The sequence below is a fragment of the Antechinus flavipes genome, chromosome 2 (genome assembly GCF_016432865.1).
Source record: "Antechinus flavipes isolate AdamAnt ecotype Samford, QLD, Australia chromosome 2, AdamAnt_v2, whole genome shotgun sequence".
Taxonomy (NCBI): domain Eukaryota; kingdom Metazoa; phylum Chordata; class Mammalia; order Dasyuromorphia; family Dasyuridae; genus Antechinus; species Antechinus flavipes.
Window position 1 is genome coordinate 656,772,155 of NC_067399.1, and position 22,132 is coordinate 656,794,286.

At 38.1% G+C, this 22,132-nt stretch overlaps 1 protein-coding gene across 3 annotated transcripts in view; it reads right to left on the bottom strand.

Annotated features, from left to right (window-relative positions):
• Positions 1-2,182: 2,182 nt before the first annotated feature.
• Positions 2,183-22,132, bottom strand: part of MYPN (myopalladin) — a 110,654-nt gene continuing 90,704 nt past the window's right edge. For all 3 annotated transcript variants that reach the window (XM_051982579.1, XM_051982578.1, XM_051982580.1), the window contains 4 exons: positions 20,164-20,371; positions 18,399-18,564; positions 12,268-12,401; positions 2,183-10,053 (listed from right to left, as the gene is read on the bottom strand). In XM_051982579.1, the coding sequence (XP_051838539.1) occupies positions 9,884-10,053; positions 12,268-12,401; positions 18,399-18,564; positions 20,164-20,371 (678 nt within the window). In that variant the 3' untranslated portion in view covers positions 2,183-9,883. The remainder of the gene's footprint in view (positions 10,054-12,267; positions 12,402-18,398; positions 18,565-20,163; positions 20,372-22,132) is intronic.

Genomic DNA, 22,132 nt, shown 5'->3' on the forward strand with positions numbered 1-22,132 from the left:
GCCCTCCTGATTCCGGCAGGCAGGCAGTCAACATTCATTAAGCACTTAGTCTATGTCCCGCACTGTGGGGATACAAAGAAAGACAAAAGACAATTCCTGCTCTCAAGGAGCTCACAGTCTAATGAGGGAGACCACAGGCAAACAGCTATAGACAAATAAGCTACAGATAGGAAAGAATCAGTGGAAGGAAGGCAGTAGGACTAACAGGGACTGATATTTGAGTTGAGATTTGAAGGAAGGCAGGAAGTCAGGAGGAGGAGATGAGGGGAAAGGGGGATTCCCACCCAGGGGCGGCAGCCAGAGATTATGAGAAAGGAACAGTAAAGAGGGCAGTATCACTGGACTGAAGAGCACAAGGTGGGGCTTGGGTCTAAGAAGGTTAGAAAGGTGGTTGGGACAAGGTGATGGAGGGTTTTGAACACCAAATAAAAAAAAGATTTAATATTTGATCCAGAAGTGGCTGGGAGCCACTGGAGGTAACTGAATGGGGCTGAGAGTGTGTGTGACATGGTCAGAAGAGCTTTAGGTCTCAGTGCTGAGAAGAACCTTAGAGCGGATCTGGTCCAAAGCTTTCATTTTAGAGATGAGAAAACAGACCCATAATGTCTAGATTTGTCATCCAAGATTGTATAGGTCCAAGAAGCAGAGGCAGAATGTGGATTGTCAATTTGTCAGACTTCAAATGTAGCACTCTCTTCACTGTACCAGGCGCCAGGACTTAACAATAAAGCTTCAGAAAAAAAGACTGTTAAGATCAATGAAATACTTAAATTTATGTGTGTGTATGCATATATGTATATGTTAATCAGGAATCAGCTAGAAATTGCTCTTTGACTTTATTTCCCTTTGGGTTTAATCTAATCACTTTTCTGGGGTATCTCATTCTACAAGTCACGTTAAGGAAGCACAAACACAAATGGCCACCCTCTCATAATAGGAGAAAGTACTTTCCTATACAATTGAAATATATATCAATAGTAGATTGTAGAGAGCCGGAAGTCTGGAGAAGTATACTTGAAACAAGGTGTTTGTTAACTCAGTGGAAGTGATGAGATGATGATTCTCTAGTTCACATATATACTTAGTACTTAGTATGGTGATGTCATGGTTCTCTAGTTCACACATACTCAGTATACTGTAATGATGTAATTATAATAGGGTATTTAAACTGGGGACAAAGTCAGACTTGGAGGGAGACTGGTTGAGACTGGCAGACTGGCGGAGGAGACTGGGTCAGACTATGACAAACACAGACTGTGTAAAAGATAAAAAAGGATTTCATTCTTGTTCATTCTCGTGGTGTCTATCCTGCTGAGACTAAGGCCCTTCCAGAAGAGTTCCAGAAAGTTAGCCGAACCTTACAGTAGATAAGATTCCAAAAAATTTATGTGTCCTTGAAGAGAGCCATGAAAGCTACTGATATCTGGGACCCTGGGATTTGGGACCTGTTCTTTCTATCCTTCTTTTTATCAGCCCATCTGGTTTTCCTCTGTAGTATCTCCCCTCCAGAAAATTTTTTTCTTTTTTTTTACTCCTTTTGAATGACATCATGCCTTTCCCTCAGAATACATGCTGCTGTCTGGAACCAGGAGAGGCTCCAAAGTTGTGTCCATAGAATTAATATGCTCAGACTCTTTGTTCTTTCTGTACACCATCTATGAACAAGTGTTAAGGAATATTTTATTGAAATAGCATAGGCTTATTTGTATCCAGAGAGAGGACTTTGGAGACTGAATGCAAATCATAACATAGGATTTTCACTTTTTGGTGGTGGTGTTTGCTTGCATTTTTTCTTTCTCATTTTTTTCCCTTTTTGAGCTGATTTTTCTTGTGCAATATGATATTTGTGAAAATACATATAGAAGATTTGCACATATCTAACATATATTGTATTACTTGACATCGAGGAGAGGGGATGGGGGGAGGGAGGGAGAAAAAATTGGAACACAAGGTTTTGCAAAGGTGAGTGTTGAAAAGGATCTATGCATATGTTTTAAAAATAAAAAGCTTTATAAAAAAGAGAAAGAATTAGCATAGGCTTCGCAACTATTATTTCAAACTGATGGCAGTTTGAATGCTCAAAGGCCAAACAAAGCCACTGTTCAGCAGGAAGGAAATTGGAAATATTAGTCTAATGTGAAGTCCCCTCATTATGCAGAATGAATTTGGGATCAAAACCAAATCGACAACAAGCAAAACTTTATTTAAAGAAGAAAACAGTCCGTCATATTTTCTAAATTGCCTTAAAATGATGAGTTTGAGTTGAACATAGATCCCAAGTTGTTTTTTATTTTATTACTAAGCTGCTCCTTGATAACTTGACAAGCAAAGTTTCCAAACAAAACAAAATCAACCAACAAAACTTCAAAAATAAAAAGCATGTCTAGAGAACAGCAACAAGCATCTTTGTAAATTACATGGTCTACTGGGGTATGTACAGTCCCCCTGAACCTGTGGAGAGGGGCCAGTAGCATCTCCTAGGTGCAATTTGCACTAAGGTGGTATTAGCTCCAATTTCTACAGAAAACCCAGCATGCACAATGTCAGGTAACAGGTAAAGAAACCAGAATTATTTCACTTTTTTCCCCCAGCAACATAGGCAAAAATATAGTACAAAGAGATTTTAATCATTTCAGGATGATAACCAAACTTTTTTCTCCCTTGAGATTTTAATATTCAATATATTTCAGATAATTATTTGGTTCCAGCTTCTTCCTAAGGAGGCACGCCATATTTGGGGACCTTCTGGGGATTAGAGTGGGCTCATGTAGCTCGAGATAAAGAAACATGGATGACATTTCATCTTTTGGGAGTGGGGGAGCAGTGAAGCAAGTAACTGTGACTGCTTTCAGGATTAGAACTCAAATGATGGATTTCTTTTTAAAAGTACATCACTTAGTCAGTTCCGATGCATAAAATACATTTGCTAGGGTTAAATTCAGACTGGGAAGATTCTGAAAAGAATGAAAAATATTTTGAGAAGAGACCAAGTCATGAGATACCCATCTTTGATGATACTCATTGGTTTGTAAGTCTCAGTGCCAAATCTCAGATTTCAACATGGAGGTCGCTTAGTGAGAAATCACCAGAACCCACAATCAAGCTTCTTCACGACTACATCTAGAATAGTGTAGGGAATTATCCTGCACTACAGCAGAAAAGAAACCAGGGACTGCATTTGGTCTTCCTATGGGAACTCAATCAAATCCATAGCCAGTAGCCAGGAGCCCCAAAAGGCAGGAGGCAGAGTTTAGACAAATGAACTCTTCCTTGAGACAGGCTGTAGTGTCTTGTCGTTAAACAAATTTCCCTGGCTTATCTGGAAAAACAGAAATTTGTTTGTAAGAAAAAGATAGGGCATTTTTTGAAGAGGGCTTTTAATTTTCTCCAAATGATTTATTGTTTATGACTTTACATACAGATGTTTCATCTTTATAATTTATCTTGTCTGGAAAAAAAGATAACCAAAGGAAAAAATGGTGGGATAGAAAAAAAAAATTTGAATTTTGAAAATCAATTTCTCCGTATTTTAGTTTGAAATTTGTATTTTAAGATTTTGACTATTTTTCTTTGATACCTGCCACTTTTGAGGGTTTCTACTATGACAAGCTTGCTTCACCAGCTTGAGGTGCTCGGGCTGGGAGGAGACCACAAATATTGGGAAAACTCAAGCACAGAAGCTCTGTGATGCTCCTTAACCTACCTACCAGTGCCAGAAGTCTCAGGTTGAGGATTATCAGCCACATACTTGACAGTCTTTTAGTTCTTTTCTAGTGTATGTAAGTGTTTTTCAGAGGGCACTTGAGAGAGACCCTGGGGAATGGAGAAATATGGACCATGAAATATAATGCATAAAAACATAATGGCTTACATCATGGTCTCCACTATCAATCGAAGACCATGCAGAAAACGGATAAAAGGGTTTTTGAAATCAATGTATATATATATATCAATGAGTTTTTCTTGATACTTGATTTATACAAATTTGCTTTACCTACAACTTTTAACTTATATGTATGGTAAGGATAGATATGGTTATATTAAAATTAGGTCCACACCTTCCATCGGGGTCAATACTTTGTCCTTATACTGCTTAAAATAGCAAAATTCAACACCTCTTAGCCTGCCAGGGCACCTGACTAATTTGTCACAACAGTGACTGTGGGGAAATTGCCAAGAATTGTCTATTCTGGCTGGGAGTCCACTGGGTGTGTGTAAAATAACCCTGTTTTTCAGTTACATAATCACCTTGCCATGCCTATATAGAATTAACCAATATTCCTCGAGGGGAGTCATATGCCACTCAGCTTCCTTGTTATTTCCATTATTAACTCCATTTTAATGTTCTGCTCTTTTCATCATTGGTGGAATACATAGAGCAGATTTTTTTTTTTTTTTTTTTAGAGAGATCTAACTTCACAGAATATGCTTTCCCCCTCATTTCTGTGCGATTCTGGAATTGTTGGATTTATGTTTTAAGTGATAAGAATCCGGTCTGCTCTTTAACTATTATAGAGACAACCAGGACAAACAATGCAGTTAATAACACATTTTACATAATACCTCATATTTATGTAATTATTGTTTGTGTGTAATTTTACTTTAATATGACTCATTTTTGAAAACTATTTTGAATGTTTGCAAATTTCAATTCTGCTCATTTTCACAAAGCAACCTTTAGATCTTGAAATCAGTTTTCTCAAAGAAAAACGCAGATTTGTTCAAAGCATGAAAATATTTTTCATTTCCATTTTATCTCATTCAGTTTTAAAATTCACTAAATAATAGTCAATCCTTTGTTTTCTCTTGGTCAACTGCAATGATCTGATGGTCATCAGCAGATCCCTCTTGAGAACAGTTCTTATGCCTACCACATTTTTTATGTGGATGATTGGTCTTAGCACCAATTAGCACAATTCTAAGAGGACTGAAATGGAGGAGTTTCTGATTCTTGCTATTTCAAGCTCAGCAGTTCTTTCTCAGAAGGAAGCGGTCATTGTGTACACATGGACAGAAAACAGTACATCTTTTGCTGTTACGATACCTAGTGTGCTAATTGATGTAATTAGACATAAATAAGGGGCACATACATTTTCAACACGTATTTTTTTAGTTTAGTTTTTTTTTTTTTTAATTTGTAAGACAATATTAGCAGTTTTGTTAGCAAGCTAATTAGGCTGGGGGTGGGGCAGTCAGAGTTGGAAAGCTCTTTGGTAATTGCTAAACAAAGACCAGGCGCTAGGTGGCACCACAGTGCCTAGAGCTCAGGCTTGGAATCAGGAAGACTCAGCTTCATGAGTTCAAATCCAGCCTCAGACAAGTACTAGCTGTATGATCCTGGGCAAGTCACTTAACTCTGCCTCAGCTCCTCATCTGAAAAATGAACTGGAAAAGGAAATGGAAAACCAGTCTAGTATCTTTCCAAGAGAACTCTAAATGGAGGTTTAATCAGGCTTGACTGAATTCACCTTTTCTCCTCCTCGAAGACAAAGCTTTCTGAAATGTTAAACCACTTTAAATAACAAAGAAAGACAATCGGTAGTGAAAGTTGTTCTCAGCTGTGTCCTCAACATTCCAATTGGTGGTGAGTATTTTGGCCACCCTCCTAAAAGGTCTGAAATCGCCTCCAGAGCTGCTGAGAGGAGGGGGCACCTCAGCTGACAACTCCCCAGCATCAGCAGTAGAATTGCTGTCTGGATGCATCCCACTCCCACTCCTTTAACCGTCCCCATCCTTCACGCAAGACCTCTGCTGAGAGGCTTTGGATTCCATCTTGGAGAATTGGTGGGTTCACAAATGGATGAAGAAGAGTTATGAGGAAGAGGAATGGTTTAGGGAGCTAAGTGCAGAGATGAAGGCCCAGACAGCACAAGCCTATTTATTTGGCAGTCCTTGTGGGTCAAAATAAAATCTCTTACTTTAGCTGAAATTTTCATTTCACATTGTTATACTTTCTTGTTAATTAGAGAGCCATTTGTGTCAGCAAGGATCCTCTCTTAAAAAGGCCAGGGCCTTTCCCTGAGAAGTCTTAGCTTTTGTAAGCTTGTTGTCTTTCTAAAGCTTGGGAGAGAAGGAAGGGAGAGAATTTTGGAGCTAGAGAAAATGATTTGGGGTCTTGGGGCTAGTGCCTTCTAGTCAGGCTAGGAGGAGAATTTTTAAAAGAAGCAGGGGTGAGACGGCTCCAAAGATAAACTGGATTTTAAAACTTCCACTTTTATGCCTAGGGTCAGCCCTTTGTGCAGAGAAGGGAGAATATCTCTTTTTGTATTTTTCTATCACAAACCTGCCTGTTACCAGGACTTAGAATTCAAGTTAGCTCTCTAAGTGCCACATTACAGATTAACTCAGCAGTCTCAAACTCAATTGTCTTTTTTTTTTAAGTTTATATAACTATTATGAATCTAAAATTTTGTTTCTCTTCACAAAAACATTTATGTAAAATATTGGTATCACCTTCTAAAGGTTTCATAATATTACTTGGAAGGCCATGAACCTTTGAAATAGGTCTGAACTGTAAGTTTGGGATTACTCAGGCTGCTCTGGGATCCTAAAAACCACTTTAACACAATTTCGCTTCAAAGACAACTTACTGATAAATGAACTTTTGGAATACTGTCCATTTGTAAATTGGGGACTTCCTATATTGGAATTCCACTGGTTGATCGTCCATATTCCTAGCTGACATCATCTTTGACTTAGACGGGAGCTTGAGGAAAGTAATTTGAGAGAACTGGATCGCGCCTCTTGTTCTTGCTTTGGGTTTTGATGAAGAAAACAATACAATGTCACTAAATCAACTATATTTGAACATAGACAGTTTTATCTCTCTCTTTTTTTTTTTATGAGTGGTTTGTTCAGGCATTTTATGAGTAGTTCAATCTCTTGCTCCCTTTCCTTTCAACTTTTTGGCCATTTCCCTTTCAAAGACAGGCAAAAGCAGAAAGGGGAATTAGCATTCCTGTCAATATTATTGCCTCTTAGAAGATTTTGAAAGAAAATATCAAAGAAAGAGGTCTTAACTATTTGCTAAAATGAGATTTGGGGGTTATCTGTGAATTTTAGTTTCCTATATTCTCCCTACTTCTGATTTTGGTGCCTAGACAAGAGTTGATTTTAGAAAGGCCCTTTGATGTGTTAGGGAAGAAGCATAATCATTGAATCTATGTGGAACTTTCACCCAAAAGGCCTGTTTGGCTAGACCAGCTTCATTCAGATTCTATGCGTCATTTTGAAAAAAACAAAGGTGAAATCCTACAAAGTCAACATACAGTACTTTTGTAATCCAACATTATAGACCTGGAGTTCTGACTCATTCTATTGAGTCAGAATTAGAAAACACTGTATCTGGCATACAGGTAGGTGCTTAATAAATGTTTGCCAATTATAATTGTTTGGCTCACAGGTGATAAGGTGGTTCTCTATGAACTTAATTCCATGGATTGGAGCTCCAGTGACTCATATGGAATTTGTTTCCCCTTCCCCATTTTTCAGAACTAAATTTCTCATAATTATATCTTATCTTTTGCATGAACTCTTTTTATAGATTCTCAAACCCACAGCGCTATATATATGGCACTCATTCACTTTATTTACACCCAAATCTCAAATTTGAGGAAGGGACTTTCAAGCTGGAAGATATTTTGAATCAGAATGCAGTCCCTATTGGTTAAAAAAAAGGGGCGGGGGGGGGCTCATTCATATAATAAAAGCTATTAATTATGAGTTAGGTGCAAGAGCCTGTGTTTGGTGATGTTGGAGATAGATTTACAAATGGTCCTCTCCTTGAAGTAGTTTCTACTCTGACAATTTGATATTGTATCCCAGCTCACTAATAGACATTAAACAAATAAATAGTGACATGAAAGAAAATCTGAGTTCTGAGAGATTCAAACCCAATAATCTTCTAATTTTGGAGATTTATAGGGTTTAGGAAAAAAGGGATGTGTGAGAGGCTAACAACGTAGTAGAGGGGAAGAGTCAGAACAGTGATACATAAACAGTATATTTATGGTTCTAGACAATAACTGTCTCTTCCTACTAAAAACATTTTGGAACTTATTTAACTGAATATTTTTTCTAACAAAACAATTTTCAACTTTGTAATACAAATCAATGAGGAAATGGGATGCCTTTGGTTAGGGAAATTGGCTTTGTAGTCCATTTTGTTGCAGGGCATCTTTTCCATACAATATCACTATGTATACCATGAATTTTACTTGGAAAAATGATGTCTAGCATTTTCTCTGAATAACTTCCTTTACTCCTTAGGAATGGAATAACCAGCATTTACGGCCAGTTTCTGAAGTGGTTTTCAGTCAGAAACTGAATTTTCTGCAAACTGAACCTGAGAATTCCTTTCTGACTCAAGAACAGATTTTAGTGGTAGAGAAACATGCACTGATTCTGCTTAGAGGAATGGCAGTCATTTACACTTTGCTCATTTGCTGAGAGCAACAATCATCTCTGTATTCCTTTCGGGGTGCCCTTACTATACTAAGAGCTCAACAAATGAACAGCTTTCCCTAGGCTCCTTTGAGCCTCTGTGGGAAACTTGGGAAGAAGACGACTAGAGATATTCCCCGAAGCCAACAGAGAGACACTATCAACTCATGAACCTGTAGAAACAGCCTCTCTCCCAGGACAGAGTCTGAACTGATGAATGAAAATCAGAAATGCTGGTTCCCCTTCCTCTCACTTTTTACTTTAGCATAATAGTTTCTATTTCAACACCACCTTTAAGTGGAAGATCTGAAAGCGGTTACAAATGTAAAATGGTGGCTTTTCCTAACAGCCCACTGCTCTAGTGAAGAAATTTAAACCATGGACTTTTCCATAACTTCCTCAATTTAATTTTATATTATCTTCTTTACTCATTGAATACCTCATGTTTTAAGGTTTCTGATGAAGTCTTTACTTTCTGATTTCTTAATGTGCTAAGCTATTGCATTATATGAGATGATCTCTTCCCATTTTAGAAGCTATACAAATGTTAGTTGTTCTTTAAATGGTGCTGGAGATTTTCCCACATTTCTCCATAGTTTCTCTTTGGCCAGTTTAACCAAGATACTCTACCAGTTCCAAGTTACAGGAGTGTAAAAAATCAGAAATAAAGGGGTTATGACATAAGTTGGAAAATCAGTCCTTGGTAAATATAATTTAGTAGTCAAACTCAGAAACAGAAAAAAAATGAAACAGACAGCATGAGAGATATCTGTGCATTACATGATGTTAATGTACCTCATTGTGTAGTTTTGTATTCCTATGATAAATATGTCATTCATTCTTGGCAACTTAGTGTGGTTCAGTTTGCCCAAGATGAAAAAGAGGATCTTGCTTCTTTACATACATATGTTCTACGTCACCCCTCTATAACGCTATAACAAAGTGGATTTGAGGAGCTCTCCTCCAATGACTACGGCACGACTGGAGAGAAGAGGTCGTGATCTCTTAGCCTCTTTCCCTCCTCTTGAATTTGGCGAGTTAGCCCTACTCTAGAGGCGCGAGGGGCGTACCTTACAAGCACAAGCTTATTGCCTCTGAGAACATTTTGTGTAGCACTATGCATCTCTAACACAGCGTGGGATGGACAGAGCAGTAGCTTTTGCCCAGAGTAGTGCAGACTACTGTGTGGCATTTTTGGTTGAATTATCCTGTACCTCCTCATTTCTCTTTTGGCACTCCCTTTCTTCCTCGGCTGTGACTGGGAGACTCCCCAGTCTGCTTGCTCAGAGTGTTCCTCGCAACAAGTCCAGCTGTGTGATAACTTACTAAAAACTAGTTGCTTGGAAACCTCCTGGGTCTTGGTTTCTCTCTTCATGTTGTTGACAGTGGGCTTCTTTTCTCTCAACAGTCCTTCACCTCCACAGCAGGAGCCCTGAGGTTTTTAAAGTTCTTCACTTTCCACCATACTTTGGGAAGAGCACGAAAACACCATCGTACTTTCCACAGATGAGTAGGCCGAGAAAATGTCAAGTCCTTTACTGGTGAGGGATCCATAGCGGCTGCCACTGGTTCGTACTAACATGGGCTGTGGGATCTGCTGGTGCCACTGGGCTAGAAAGTCAGAAGCAGAACACATTAGGCTCAGTTGCATTCAGGCTGGTCTGGTCTAGTGTCTGTCTATCTGTCTGTCTGTCTCTGTCTCTCTCTCTCTCTATATATATATATGACAGGCTGCTATGATTAAAGGGATACTGAAAGCATGCCAGAAAAACCTCTATCTTCTATTTTGCACTCCAATGTGGGCTGGCACAGTGACCTACAGCATTGGTCACTTCTTTTTTTTTTGGTGACAATTAAGGAAGAAGGATGGAGAGAATTCTGTGGTAAAAGGGCAGCAGTTGCAGCCCAAAGTCCAAAGCAAAGACCATTTTCTTGGTGTCCATAGGCAATCTGTAAAAACAGGGAAAGCCTAAACTGAGGAAAGCTGTATTGTGGTCACTCAGCTGTGTTTTAGAGCCAACCGCAACTCCAGGGTAGAGCACTCTGGCTGCTGAGAGCCAGCTTCGTTGGATGGCTTCTACTTGTCTTACCCCGCATTCAAGAAAAGTTTTGGGCATTGTGTGGGGCCATAAGGGGCTTCACTTGTTAAGGCAAAGATTATACCAAAAGACTGGGCAATGATACGCTTATCATGGTCAGTAAGCGCCTGCTTGTACTTTCTGATTATTTCTGTTTTTTTAAGGGGTATCAATGTGAGAGATTTGGGGATCTTTGCAGTCAGAGATCTTAAGATTCTGTCACCTTTGGATCAAGGGATTATTTTTCCAAAAGGAAAATACACATGTACACCAGGTGGGTCCACACAAACATTAAGCACTAAAACATTCCTAAGAATTAGTTTATCCAATTTCTTTGGAAAATAGAGAAGCCAATCTGTAGGCTCTGGATATAACTTAGGAAAATACTGATGGGGGAAGAGTCAGGAAAGGTCCACAGAATGCATGCTGCTGAGGAGAAGCAGGCTCACCCATGGTCTCACAGCCCAGAGCAAAGTGCCAAGAGACTAGATTTCAAAAAGGAGGACAATGACAGTGAGATGTACTTGGATGGAAGGCAGGAGATGGAATTATAGGCAAATGTAATTTTGCTTACTTAGTAATACGGTCTAGGGTTGGACATATTCAAAAATTCCAAATGCTAAATCTCAAAGTGAGTGCAGAAACAGTTCAGGCAGATCTGATATCAGGGTGGTATCATGTCAATGGGGAACATCTTGAGGACTCAAGCCAAAGGATTTTCAATATCTATGAGGTATCCTGTTGTCACATATGGTCTCTAAGTCTGAGCTCACTTTTCTAAGGAGAGTATAATATAATAATAAAAATCACATAATTTCAGGGGGATGTTTTATGCTAAATGATCTTATTAAATATACTTTTTTTCTAAAAACTAATGAAGCCTGGATAATTAATTTACCAGTTATCATGCGGGACGCACATTGCTTGGGGTTTATAAGCTATAGCTTTAGATAAACAATTTCCAACCAACCTGGGGGGTGGGGTTGCACCATAGAACTTTAAGAGGGCCTTGTGGCCCCTTCTGGGGACAAAACTCATCAGTGTGTGTGAGCTGAGATAAGAACCCCAAGAGCCTATCAAAGCAATATACTCTGCACCAGTAATTTCTGTTTCTACCACAAAATCCCTCATATTGTAGGGCTTAAAAAGCTCATAAATATAAAGAAGTATTCTTTTTTGGCCACTAGATGGCATATTTCTAGCTGTCAACGAAGCTCCTACTAGTGGAAAAAACAAAACTTAGCTTGGTGCCTTCCAAAAAAGGTAATTAAAGCTCTATTGTGGAGCTCCCTTTTAGTGTTTTACTAAGGATAGTAAGGTGGTGTTTAGTAGAATTGACTGATTTGAATTTTATTTCACTGCCAATAATTTATCAGGGCTTGTAGATAATTTGTTGGTATCAACCCAGGGAACACTCATACTGATGAATTCATGAGTCCTTGAAGAACTGCTGATGATTCACAAATTGGATAATCATCCCTTCTTTGCTTTTCTTAAATAGCTGTGTGACTCGATAATTCTTCAATTCAAGTTTGCCAGGGTACAGAAACTACATGCAAGCAAAGAGGCTTTGGTAGCTAGGTGGAGATCCCTTTGAAAAAAATCTATCTTTTAGAAGGAAAACCCTAATCTGACCAGTTCCTTAGTGGGAAATAAACAAGTTACCAAGCTACAGCAACTCTGGGCTAATGACTAAATGCTATGCATTCCTTTGGCTAGCTGTCTTAACACAAGCCTATGGGCCCACCGTAGATATCCAGCCTCGCAGTACATGACACGATGCCAGCTTCATTCTTGGCAGACAGCGTGTACCATCCGGCATCTGCTTTCTTGGCTGGCTGGATGAGGAGGCAGACGTAACCTGTTGTATCTTGGTGCATGCTGAAACAAGAAAAACAGAAACCTTTCACCTGGAGATATTGCTGTATCTTTGGGCATAGGCTTTGGGGTGATCCTTAGCATGCATCCCTTTTGGTCTCCATGATTTTTATGTCACTGAAATCAGGATGAAGGCAGCATGGCTTAATAGACAGAGGACGGTCTTATTTATAGTGGAGAAGACCCAAGTTCAAGCCCAGATACTGACATATACTAAATGTGTGACTGTGGACAAGTTGTTAAATCTCTTAATGTACAGAAAGCTCTGTAAGTATTAAATTAAAAACCTTTGTAGGTGGAAGTAGTTTCTACATTGGGAATTCCTCTATTCTGATACAACTACATATTTCCCCCCTTCCTTCTACCACCAAAATTATTTTAAAAATCAGGTTTAAATAAACATCAATGGCAAAGAAGGGAAACGTCTGGAGGAATTAGGAAACAGCCTAATAAACAATGGTAGGGAATCAACAGTCACCTTTCTTTCCCATTAGATGCCCTAGTTTGTGTTTGCTTCAGTTCCATTAGCTTCCCCTAAAGTCCTGGACTGAAGCAGCCACTTTTTGTCCTTGTGACACAGCTCCTTGTAAACAGTAAGCCCTAAATGTTTGTTGAATGCATGGTACCTGATCACTATGAGTTTATCACATATCTTAGATAGTGTTGAACATTCATTTTCCACTTAAGCTTCTTGAAGACAAGACCGTTTCATTTCTGTCTTTGTAGCCTATGTACCCAGCATAGTATCTGATACACAGTAGGTGCTTGGTAAACACTTACTGAATTGAGACAAGATTAGACTTTTTCTAAAAGAACTACTAGGAAATTTGGGAAAAGACAACAAAGACAGAAGCATAGAAAGAGACTCACTTAAAGAAAATAGATTTTTTAAATAAACTTATTAACAATTGACATCTAGCCACAGCGCAGCTTGGGTAACAGGGCATCTTCAGTCCTTGTTGAAGAAGAGTCTGTTCAGCAGGGCAGCTCAGACTTCTGGCTGCAGGTGGATGTGCTGGCCAATTCCAAGGCTGGTAGTGTGCCTGGTTTCTCTTCAGATGTGGATGAGTATCCAGCAGGTTTCCTCTGCCTTACAAGGCATTTGGTACTTCTGTGCCTCCCTGTCCCTCTCCCCGGCCTCTCTCTGTGAGGAAGGCACTTCTCTGTTTGGTTCTCACAGAGCTGCCCCACCTAATCTGGTCATCTTGCAGTAATTTCTTATAGGGGTAGGTGACTCTGGGTCCCAGAATTCTTTGCCTCTTTTTCTCTTAGCTATTTGGATTTTTTCAAAGCCTTTTCACTAGCTGGTGGCTGAGCCTGGTTCTCTCCTTTGGCGAAGCTTGGCTTCTTCGCCCGCCATACTTAGCTTGCCAAAACCCCATTGATGGATACCTTCTTTCTTCTCTTGGAATTTGTCTGCGTCCTGCCAGCTTCCTCCTAAGGGCCTGAAGCATACTCTTTGTCTCTGGGCCAAACCTCATTCATTTTCCTTGGCTGGGTCTGCCCACCAAAGCTGTTTCCTGACTGAAGGGGACATCCAACTCTTAGCTCAAGTGCAGGACAGAGGCAACAGATCAAGACTTTCCTAGCTCAGGTGACTAGCTCACCTCTGGCTTCAAACACTTCACTCAGGTGCCACTTGCAGGCAGGCGGCCTTCCAAAATTCTATCACTATAATTCTAAAATAGAGAAATTACACAATATTTTTAAAGGTCATAACTTCTATTATAAAAAGGAAAGGATCATTTTGTCTTGGCATTGTAGAGTTTATGCAGCTCCTTTAACAATATCTAGTCAAGGTCTTCCCATTTTTCTTACCAGTCATACAAGGCACTGTCCCTATCCTTGGATTCCCTAACAGGGAAGACTTCCAACAGATAGTAGAAGGAAAAGGGGAAAAGCTCATCATCATATAGAAAAGAAATCCATTCTTTCCCATAAGCAATGATTTGGATCACACAATTTTATCCAATAAAACCACACTTTAGTTTTAGAGCTGGAAAGGCAAAAGGCAAAGGTAACAGTTTATATGTGCTTTCTCTAACTTAGTTTACTATGTTTCCTGTAGCACAAATCAGGTTCTTTCCAGTTGTCTTTAGTTTTACTAATGAAAGCAATTTTATTTTTACTTTATGCAATTCCAAGATGGCAAAATTTGAAAATATCTGAAAAGCTGTTTTCTAAGGCCATTCTGAAGAAAATACTTTTTGGTAAACTCTTGGGGCCCACAGTCTGCATTTCTACATGGGTTCTGAACTTTTTGAGAAGGTGTCTTATGTTCTTCTTGCTCTCCTGTCCCTAGTACCTAATACATACAAATCATTAGTAAGAAGCACAAACAAGCCATTGGTATGGGGGAATTTGCTTCAGAGTTAGTTACTCAGCAAGCTTCCTATGAGTAGAAGGACTTAGTGTGAGGAAATTAGGTTTAGACTCTTAAAAAAAAGATCTGTATGTGTATGTATGTATCTCTCTCTCTATATATATATATATATACATAAATATATCTTTTCTTAACTGTAGCTTGCTTGGGGGTGGGGAGGATGAAAGGGAGATATGTGTGACTATATGTGTGCATGTGTGTGTATGTATATATCTACATTTGCTTGGGGATGGTGAGGGGATGAAAGGAGAGAAAAAGAATAAAGTAAATAAGGTGTGCAGCAGAGAACAAAGAACAATTTGTAAGGAAATAAAGAAAAGATGGACTCATGAATATAATTTCTACTAATATATATACTTTCTTAAATTATTATCTTTTATAATATATTTTGAATCTTGATTTTCTCTACTGGACACATGATAATGTTCTATTTTGTTTTGTTTCATTTTGCTTTGAATTGCTTTTCTGTTTTTCTTTTTGTGTTTCTAATACGATATTAAATAATAATGGTGATAGTGGGCAACCTTGCTTCACTCCAGATCTTACTGGGAAAGGTTCTAGTTTTTCCCCATTGCATATGATGCTTACTGATGGTTTTAAATATATGCTCCTGACTATTTTAAGGAAAAGTCCATTTATTCCTATGCTCTCAAGTGTTTTTATTAGGAATGGATGTTGGATTTTATCAAATGCTTTTTCTGCATCTATTGAGATGATCATATGGTTTTTGTTTTGTTTGGTTATTGATATAGTCAATTATGCTAATAGTTTTCCTAATATTGAACCAGCCCTGCATTCCTGGTATAAATCCTACTTGGTCATAGTGTATTATCCTGGTGACGATTTTCTGTAATCTTTTTGCTAATATTTTATTTAAGATTTTAGCATCAATATTCATTAGGGAGAATGGTCTATAATTTTCTTTCTCTGTTTTTAGCCTACCTGGTTTAGGTATCAGTACCATATCTGTGTCATAAAAGGAGTTTGGTAGGAGTCCTTCAATCCCTATTTTTTCAAATAGTTTATATAACATTGGAATTAATTGTTCTTTAAACGTTTGGTAGAATTCACATGTAAATCCATCTGGTCCTGGGGATTTTTTCTTAGGGAGTTGATTGATAGTTTGTTCTATTTCTTTTTCTGAGATGGGACTGTTTAGGATATTTACTTCTTCCTCTGTTAGTTTGGGCAAGCTGTATTTTTGGAGGTATTTTTCTATTTCATTTAAGTTGTCGAATTTATTGGCATAAAGTTGGGCAAAGTAACTCCTAATTATTGCTCTAATTTCCTCTTCGTTAGTGGCGAGTTCTCCCTTTTCATTTTTAAGACTAACAATTTGATTTTCCTCTTTCCTTTTTTTAATCAGATTTACTAAGGGTTTGTCTATTTTGTTGGTTTTTTCATAGAACCAACTCTTAGTTTTATTAATCAATTCAATAGTTTTTTTACTTTCAATTTTATTGATCTCACCTTTTATTTTTAGAATTTCAAGTTTAGTGTTTGACTGGGGTTTTTAATTTGTTCCTTTTCTAGCATTTTTAATTGCAAACCCAATTCATTGACCTTCTCTTTCTCTATTTTATACAAATAGGCCTCTAGAGATATGAAATTTCCCCTTATTACCGCTTTGGCTGCATCCCATACATTTTGGTATGATGTCTCATTATTATCGTTTTCTTGGGTGAAGTTATTAATTATGTCTATGATTTGCTGTTTCACCCAATCATTCTTTAGTATGAGATTATTTAGTTTCCAATTATTTTTTGGTCTACTTCCCCCTGCTTTTTTGTTGAATGTAATTTTCATTGCATCGTGGTCTGAAAAGGATGCATTAACTATTTCTGCCTTACTACATTTGAGTTTGAGGTTTTTATGTCCTAACATATGGTCAATTTTTGTATAGGTTCCATGAACTGCTGAAAAGAAAGTGTATTCCTTTCTGTCTCCATTACATTTTCTCCAGAGATCTATCATATCTAACTTTTCTAGTATTCTATTTACCTCTTTGACTTCTTTCTTATTTATTTTTTCTTTTTGTTTATTCTGTTTCTTCAAATAAAATAAATTTGGGGGGAAATTAAAAAAAAACATTCTGCATTTTATTCTGTTCAGTGTCTAACAACGTTCCTGAGGATTTTATTGATTATTTACCATTGCAAAGAAAAGTCTTCATAAGCCACTTTTAAGTACAGTATGAAGGTAACATTCATTCACACATCAATTCTGAGCTACTTAAGATTTAACTATTTAGATTGTGGGCATGATACAAACAAAGGACATTAAAAAGCAAATTTGTTCCTCTTTAGGACAACTACATTGTCCTTTTGTGCAAAATGAATTCTTACTTTGGGTTCTATACAGAAGAAAAAGACCTGCAAAGAAAATAAATTGTGTGCCATGGTGCCAAGAAAAATTCATTACTTCTTACAAAAAAGACACGTCTCAGAGAAATTCAATTTCTTACTAAAAGTAGCTGAGCAATGAAGAAGCTTAGAGACTTTGAGCTCATAGTATTGGAAGGGCCAGCAGCTACACAGATGCTCCAAGAAGTCTGTGAAAAGGAGATTTCAAGCTTTCCGCCATCTTATTTCCACAAATGGTAATGCACTGTGCAATTATACTTTGATAGTAACACTCCCCAATTACATTTTCTCAGAGAATCCTATTAGCAGACACAGGTCAATTGTTTGGTTTTTTCCCTACCTGATCAGGTACCACTGGATTTTTAAAAATAGTTACATATTAAAGATGTTTGCCCAAACCATGCGTTTTGGTAGAACTTAAGGCTAGGAAGTAGCAGTGCATTTCATATCCCAAAGATTTAAATGGCAAGATTGTGTACTCTTTCAAAACAGAATGTGGCTATGCTGAAATTAAGTTTTCTTCAAATCGTTAATAAGTGTGCTTTCAGATGTCACTTATATATTGTTTCTATCATATTTGCAAAATATATCATTAAAATTTAAAGGTTGCACAGAGCTACTTCTTGGAAGCTGGTGGGGCAAAGATTTTAAACAACTACATATGCGCGCGCACACACACACACACATACACACATACACAAATAGGTGTCCACCCTGATCTAACTGAACATATGCTAGCTATAAGCTGAAGATTCACAAGTTATTGCCTACTTCTATTTGGATATCAGTGGAATATGAATCATGTGAGACATGAAATCAAGTTGTTTACTGAAGTTACTGCTTTGTATCTCTGGGTCTAAGTTTTCTTCTCTGTTCAAATGGGGAATTGGACCAAATGATTGCTAGGGTTACTTTCAGTCCTGAATCCTTAATATTCAATGGCCAGTGTCAAACAAATCAAGCAATGAAAAGGGAGGAAGAAAGGTACTATATATTTCTGAAGTTACATTTAACAAACTGGACACAATCTGCATTCTTCCTCATGCATCCCATTTAGCCTCTAAGGCTCCTCAAGCAGTATGATAACCTATTTATAAGTAGCACAAGGAAGGATATTGCCAAAGGCAACCAAATGAATAGAATTTGTATAAGACAATTATTTAGAAAAATCAGTCAAAACATGCTCAGTTTGAAGGCAAAACCAGTGTAGTTGTTAGCCTCAGAGGTCATTAAAAATGTGTCATTGTGCCCTACCTGATTCTTTCTCTGGTGAAAGGGATGGTTTCATTGTCTTTCTTCCAGTAGAACACAGGAGGGGGCATGCCCACCACCCGGCACTCTAATCGAACAGGATGGCCTTCAGGCACGCCACTGTTTTGTAGCTTCTCCAGGAACACAGGTGCTTTCTTCACTTCTTTGGCTAGACAAGAAAAATAGTTATTTTCTGACCAATGGGCACCCTAATGTCTTTGTCTTAAGTCCACAGGTAGATATATATTCCTCTGTACTCACACCCCCCGGCCATGCCCCTGGCACTCTATATACATCAACAATAAGGAATTCTTGCCTCGATACACATTGAAATGGTTAAAAAAATAAGACTAGAAGGAATTCTCACTCTTGCTTAACTAACTGTACCTTCTGTGAGGATAAAAAACAATGGAATAAAACCAAGGAATTATTATATATTTATTCAACAGTTATTTATTAATTTCTCTACCACCTTGAAAAAATTGTATTGGGGTTATGAGACTCTTAGTCCCTTCTCTCATTGAGTTTCTTCATGATTTTTTATGACCCTATTTGGGATTTTCTTGGCAAAGATACTACAGTGATTTGCCATCTCCTTCTCCAGCTTATAAGAAAACTGAAGCAAACAGGGTGAAGTGAGTTACCCAGTGTCACCCAACTAAGAAGTATCTGAGGCCAGACTCAGAAAGAGGCCTGACTCCAGGCCTGGTGCTCTATCTACTGCAAGATCACCTAGCTGCCCCTATTGCTCAACATTAGATTTTGAGAATCCATATCTACTAAAAGCAAAGCTGTCATTTTTCATTTGAACTTATTTTCTGAGAAAGTTTCTTATTTTCTAAAGCACAAAACTATTTGCTGAATGAATACTTTTGGTAAGGTAGAATCCCTGGTTAGGCAGCTGAGTTTTTAATAAGCAGCTCAAAGGCACACACAGGGATGGTGTGTCTTATCAAAACAACCTTTAAGTATCTGGGCTCCTTTTTTCCAACTGCTAATTTCTAAGGGAAAGAAAAAGAAGCAGCAATGAACTTGAAACCCCAAACTCTTCTCTTTCCCCACTCTTCTATTCCTTAGGGCAGGGGTTCTCACAGTGTGTTCCACGACCTCTGAAGAGTCTTCCAGACCTTTTAACAAAGATATCTAAACATATAACGGTTTTATAATTGTTTTTGAATCAATGATTTTTAAATGTGCTCATTTTATTTTCTAACACAGTAAACATTGATAGGACCCATATAAACAAAAGCTCTTTGTATCTTCATAGTTTTGTAAACATAAAGAGTTCTTGAGATTTGGGGTCTCAAGAGGTTAAAAACTGCTGTCCTAGAGAAAGTAAGAAAATATGTGGACCTGGTAATAAGGAAGTGTGAGTGCTCATGTGGCTGCACTATTAACTGAGTGATGATTCCTTCACTGCACTCATGACTTACTGGACTGGTTCATCTGAAGCAGGGTAAATGATAATTCCCTGTCCAGTATCTCAAAAAGTGGCACAAGGTTTTATTTTAACCACTGAACATCTATTTTGTTTAATACTATTCTATGCAAGGCACTAGGCACTGGTCTTTTAGCTCACTTTCAGAGACACATGAGTAGAGTGGGGAATAAAGCCTTCACCACTGGATTTCTGTAGAGTTAAGGAGTGGCTGAATTTGGGTCTCATGGGGCAGAGGTCAATGGGAGTGGATAATAACCTCATATCTAAAGCATTAGTCCTAATAAATACCCTGGAAATGAGACTAATCATCTGAACAACAAAGCTTACCTACTACAGTGAGCTCTAGACTGAATGAATTCTGTCCTGTTTTGTTGGTAGCAACACATGTGTAGGTCCCGGCATCTTTCTGAGTAAGAGGGTCAATAAGTAGAGAGTGGACTCCGGTCTCTCTAATCAGCATCTTGTGGGAGCTGTCTGGAAGTACGGGTTGGCCGTTGAGTAACCACATCAGTTCTGGGGGTGGTAAGCCACTCACCTAATAAACAACAAGACAGTTGAAGCTAATGACAGATTGATGACAAGTTAAATGATCAGGTGACTCAATCTCTTTATCTTCACTGTATACAGAACTGTGAGAACAAACCTTTGAGCTACAGGGTAGAAAGGTAATACTCAAAGTACTTGTTACAACAAGGAGTGAGAGCCAGCTGTCATGAACTGTATTCTCCTCTCTTAACTGCAGATGTAACTAAATGCATCCTTTAAAAATTCATTATGTATTATATAGATGTCATTTCATGAACTTGGATTACTAATAATTACAAGTATAATTAGTAAGTGTTCACCCTCCTCCTCCTCCTTATCATCATTACTGTTGGCATTTATTTACACTGTGCTTTACAAATATCTCATTTGAACTTCATACCAATCTTAGGATGAAGGTGATATTATTATTCTCATTGCTAGTAAATGTCTGAGGCTGGACTTGAACTCACATCATCCTGACTCCCAGTTCCATGCTCTGTCCATTGCCCTAGCTAGTTTTAATTCAATTAGCTGAATTCATTATTCATAGAACCATGGAATTTCTGAGAGGAAAGGGACCTTAAAGATCAATTATTCCAATCTCCCCATTTTACAAAGAGGAAACAGTCCCAGAAAAGTGAAGTGCTGGGATTACAACCCATATCTTCAGAATCCTAAATTAATTTTCTCTCTCTTTTTTAAAAAAATATAACTTAATTTAAAATGTTTGGAAATTTAATAAGCATTTTTTTCTCCCTCTTACTTCCCCCATTTAAGAAGAAAAAAGAAAGAAATCCTTTTAACAAATATCTCTAGTCAAGCAAAACAAATGCTTTAGATCTGTACATCTCAATCTGCAACCTCTCAGTCAGGAGATGAGTGGCATGTTTTCCCACTAGTCCCCCAACATTGTGGTCAGTTATTACATAGGTCAGAGTTATAAAGTCTTTCAAAGTTATTTGTCATTACAATTCAGTTTGGTCAGTATCAGATCAGATTAGTTTTTCCAACTTTCTCTGAAATAACTGCTTTCCTCATTTCTTAGGGTTACATTTATATACCATAATTGGGCTGCTCCCACTGGGTGGGTCAGTTTCCAGTTTGGGGCTACTGTGAAAAGTGATGCACTCATTATTTTTGGATGTGTGTCCTTTTCTGTTTCTTTGATCTCTCTGGAAGTCTTGACACTGCAGCTCTGTTATGTCATGTTGCTTCCCACTCTTTCTTTGGAAAGTTTACTTGAAGTTTCATGTGGAAGAAAGGGTCTGAGCTGTACTGTAAAGGAAGTGTGAGAACAAGGTACAGGAGACGTTGTGAAGGTAGGAATGGAAAGATTTGGGGCAAGTAATTGGAGATTTGTTGGGAAGAAAAGGAAGAAATGTGGATAATGACTAGGTTACAAACCTGAGAAAACTGGAAGGATGGTGATGCCTTTGACAGAATAAGGATATTTTGAGGAGTGCAGGATTTGGAAGGAAAGATAACAAGATCTTGAATTTAAGATGTCTCCAGGACATCTAGTATACAATATACAATTGGTAATGCAAGATCGAAGCTCAGGGGAGCGACAGGCTAAATAAGAAGGCTGGGAATTATTGTGCTTATAGATTCCCAATAGTAGACCGAAAATGTTGCAAATTAAACCCATGGGAATTGATGAGCTGGTCAAGAGAAAGCATACCAAGGGAGAAGTGAAGAAGGATCACACCAGAACTTTAGAAACACTCACAGGGAATGTGATATGGCTGATAGTCCGGCAAAGGGGACTAAG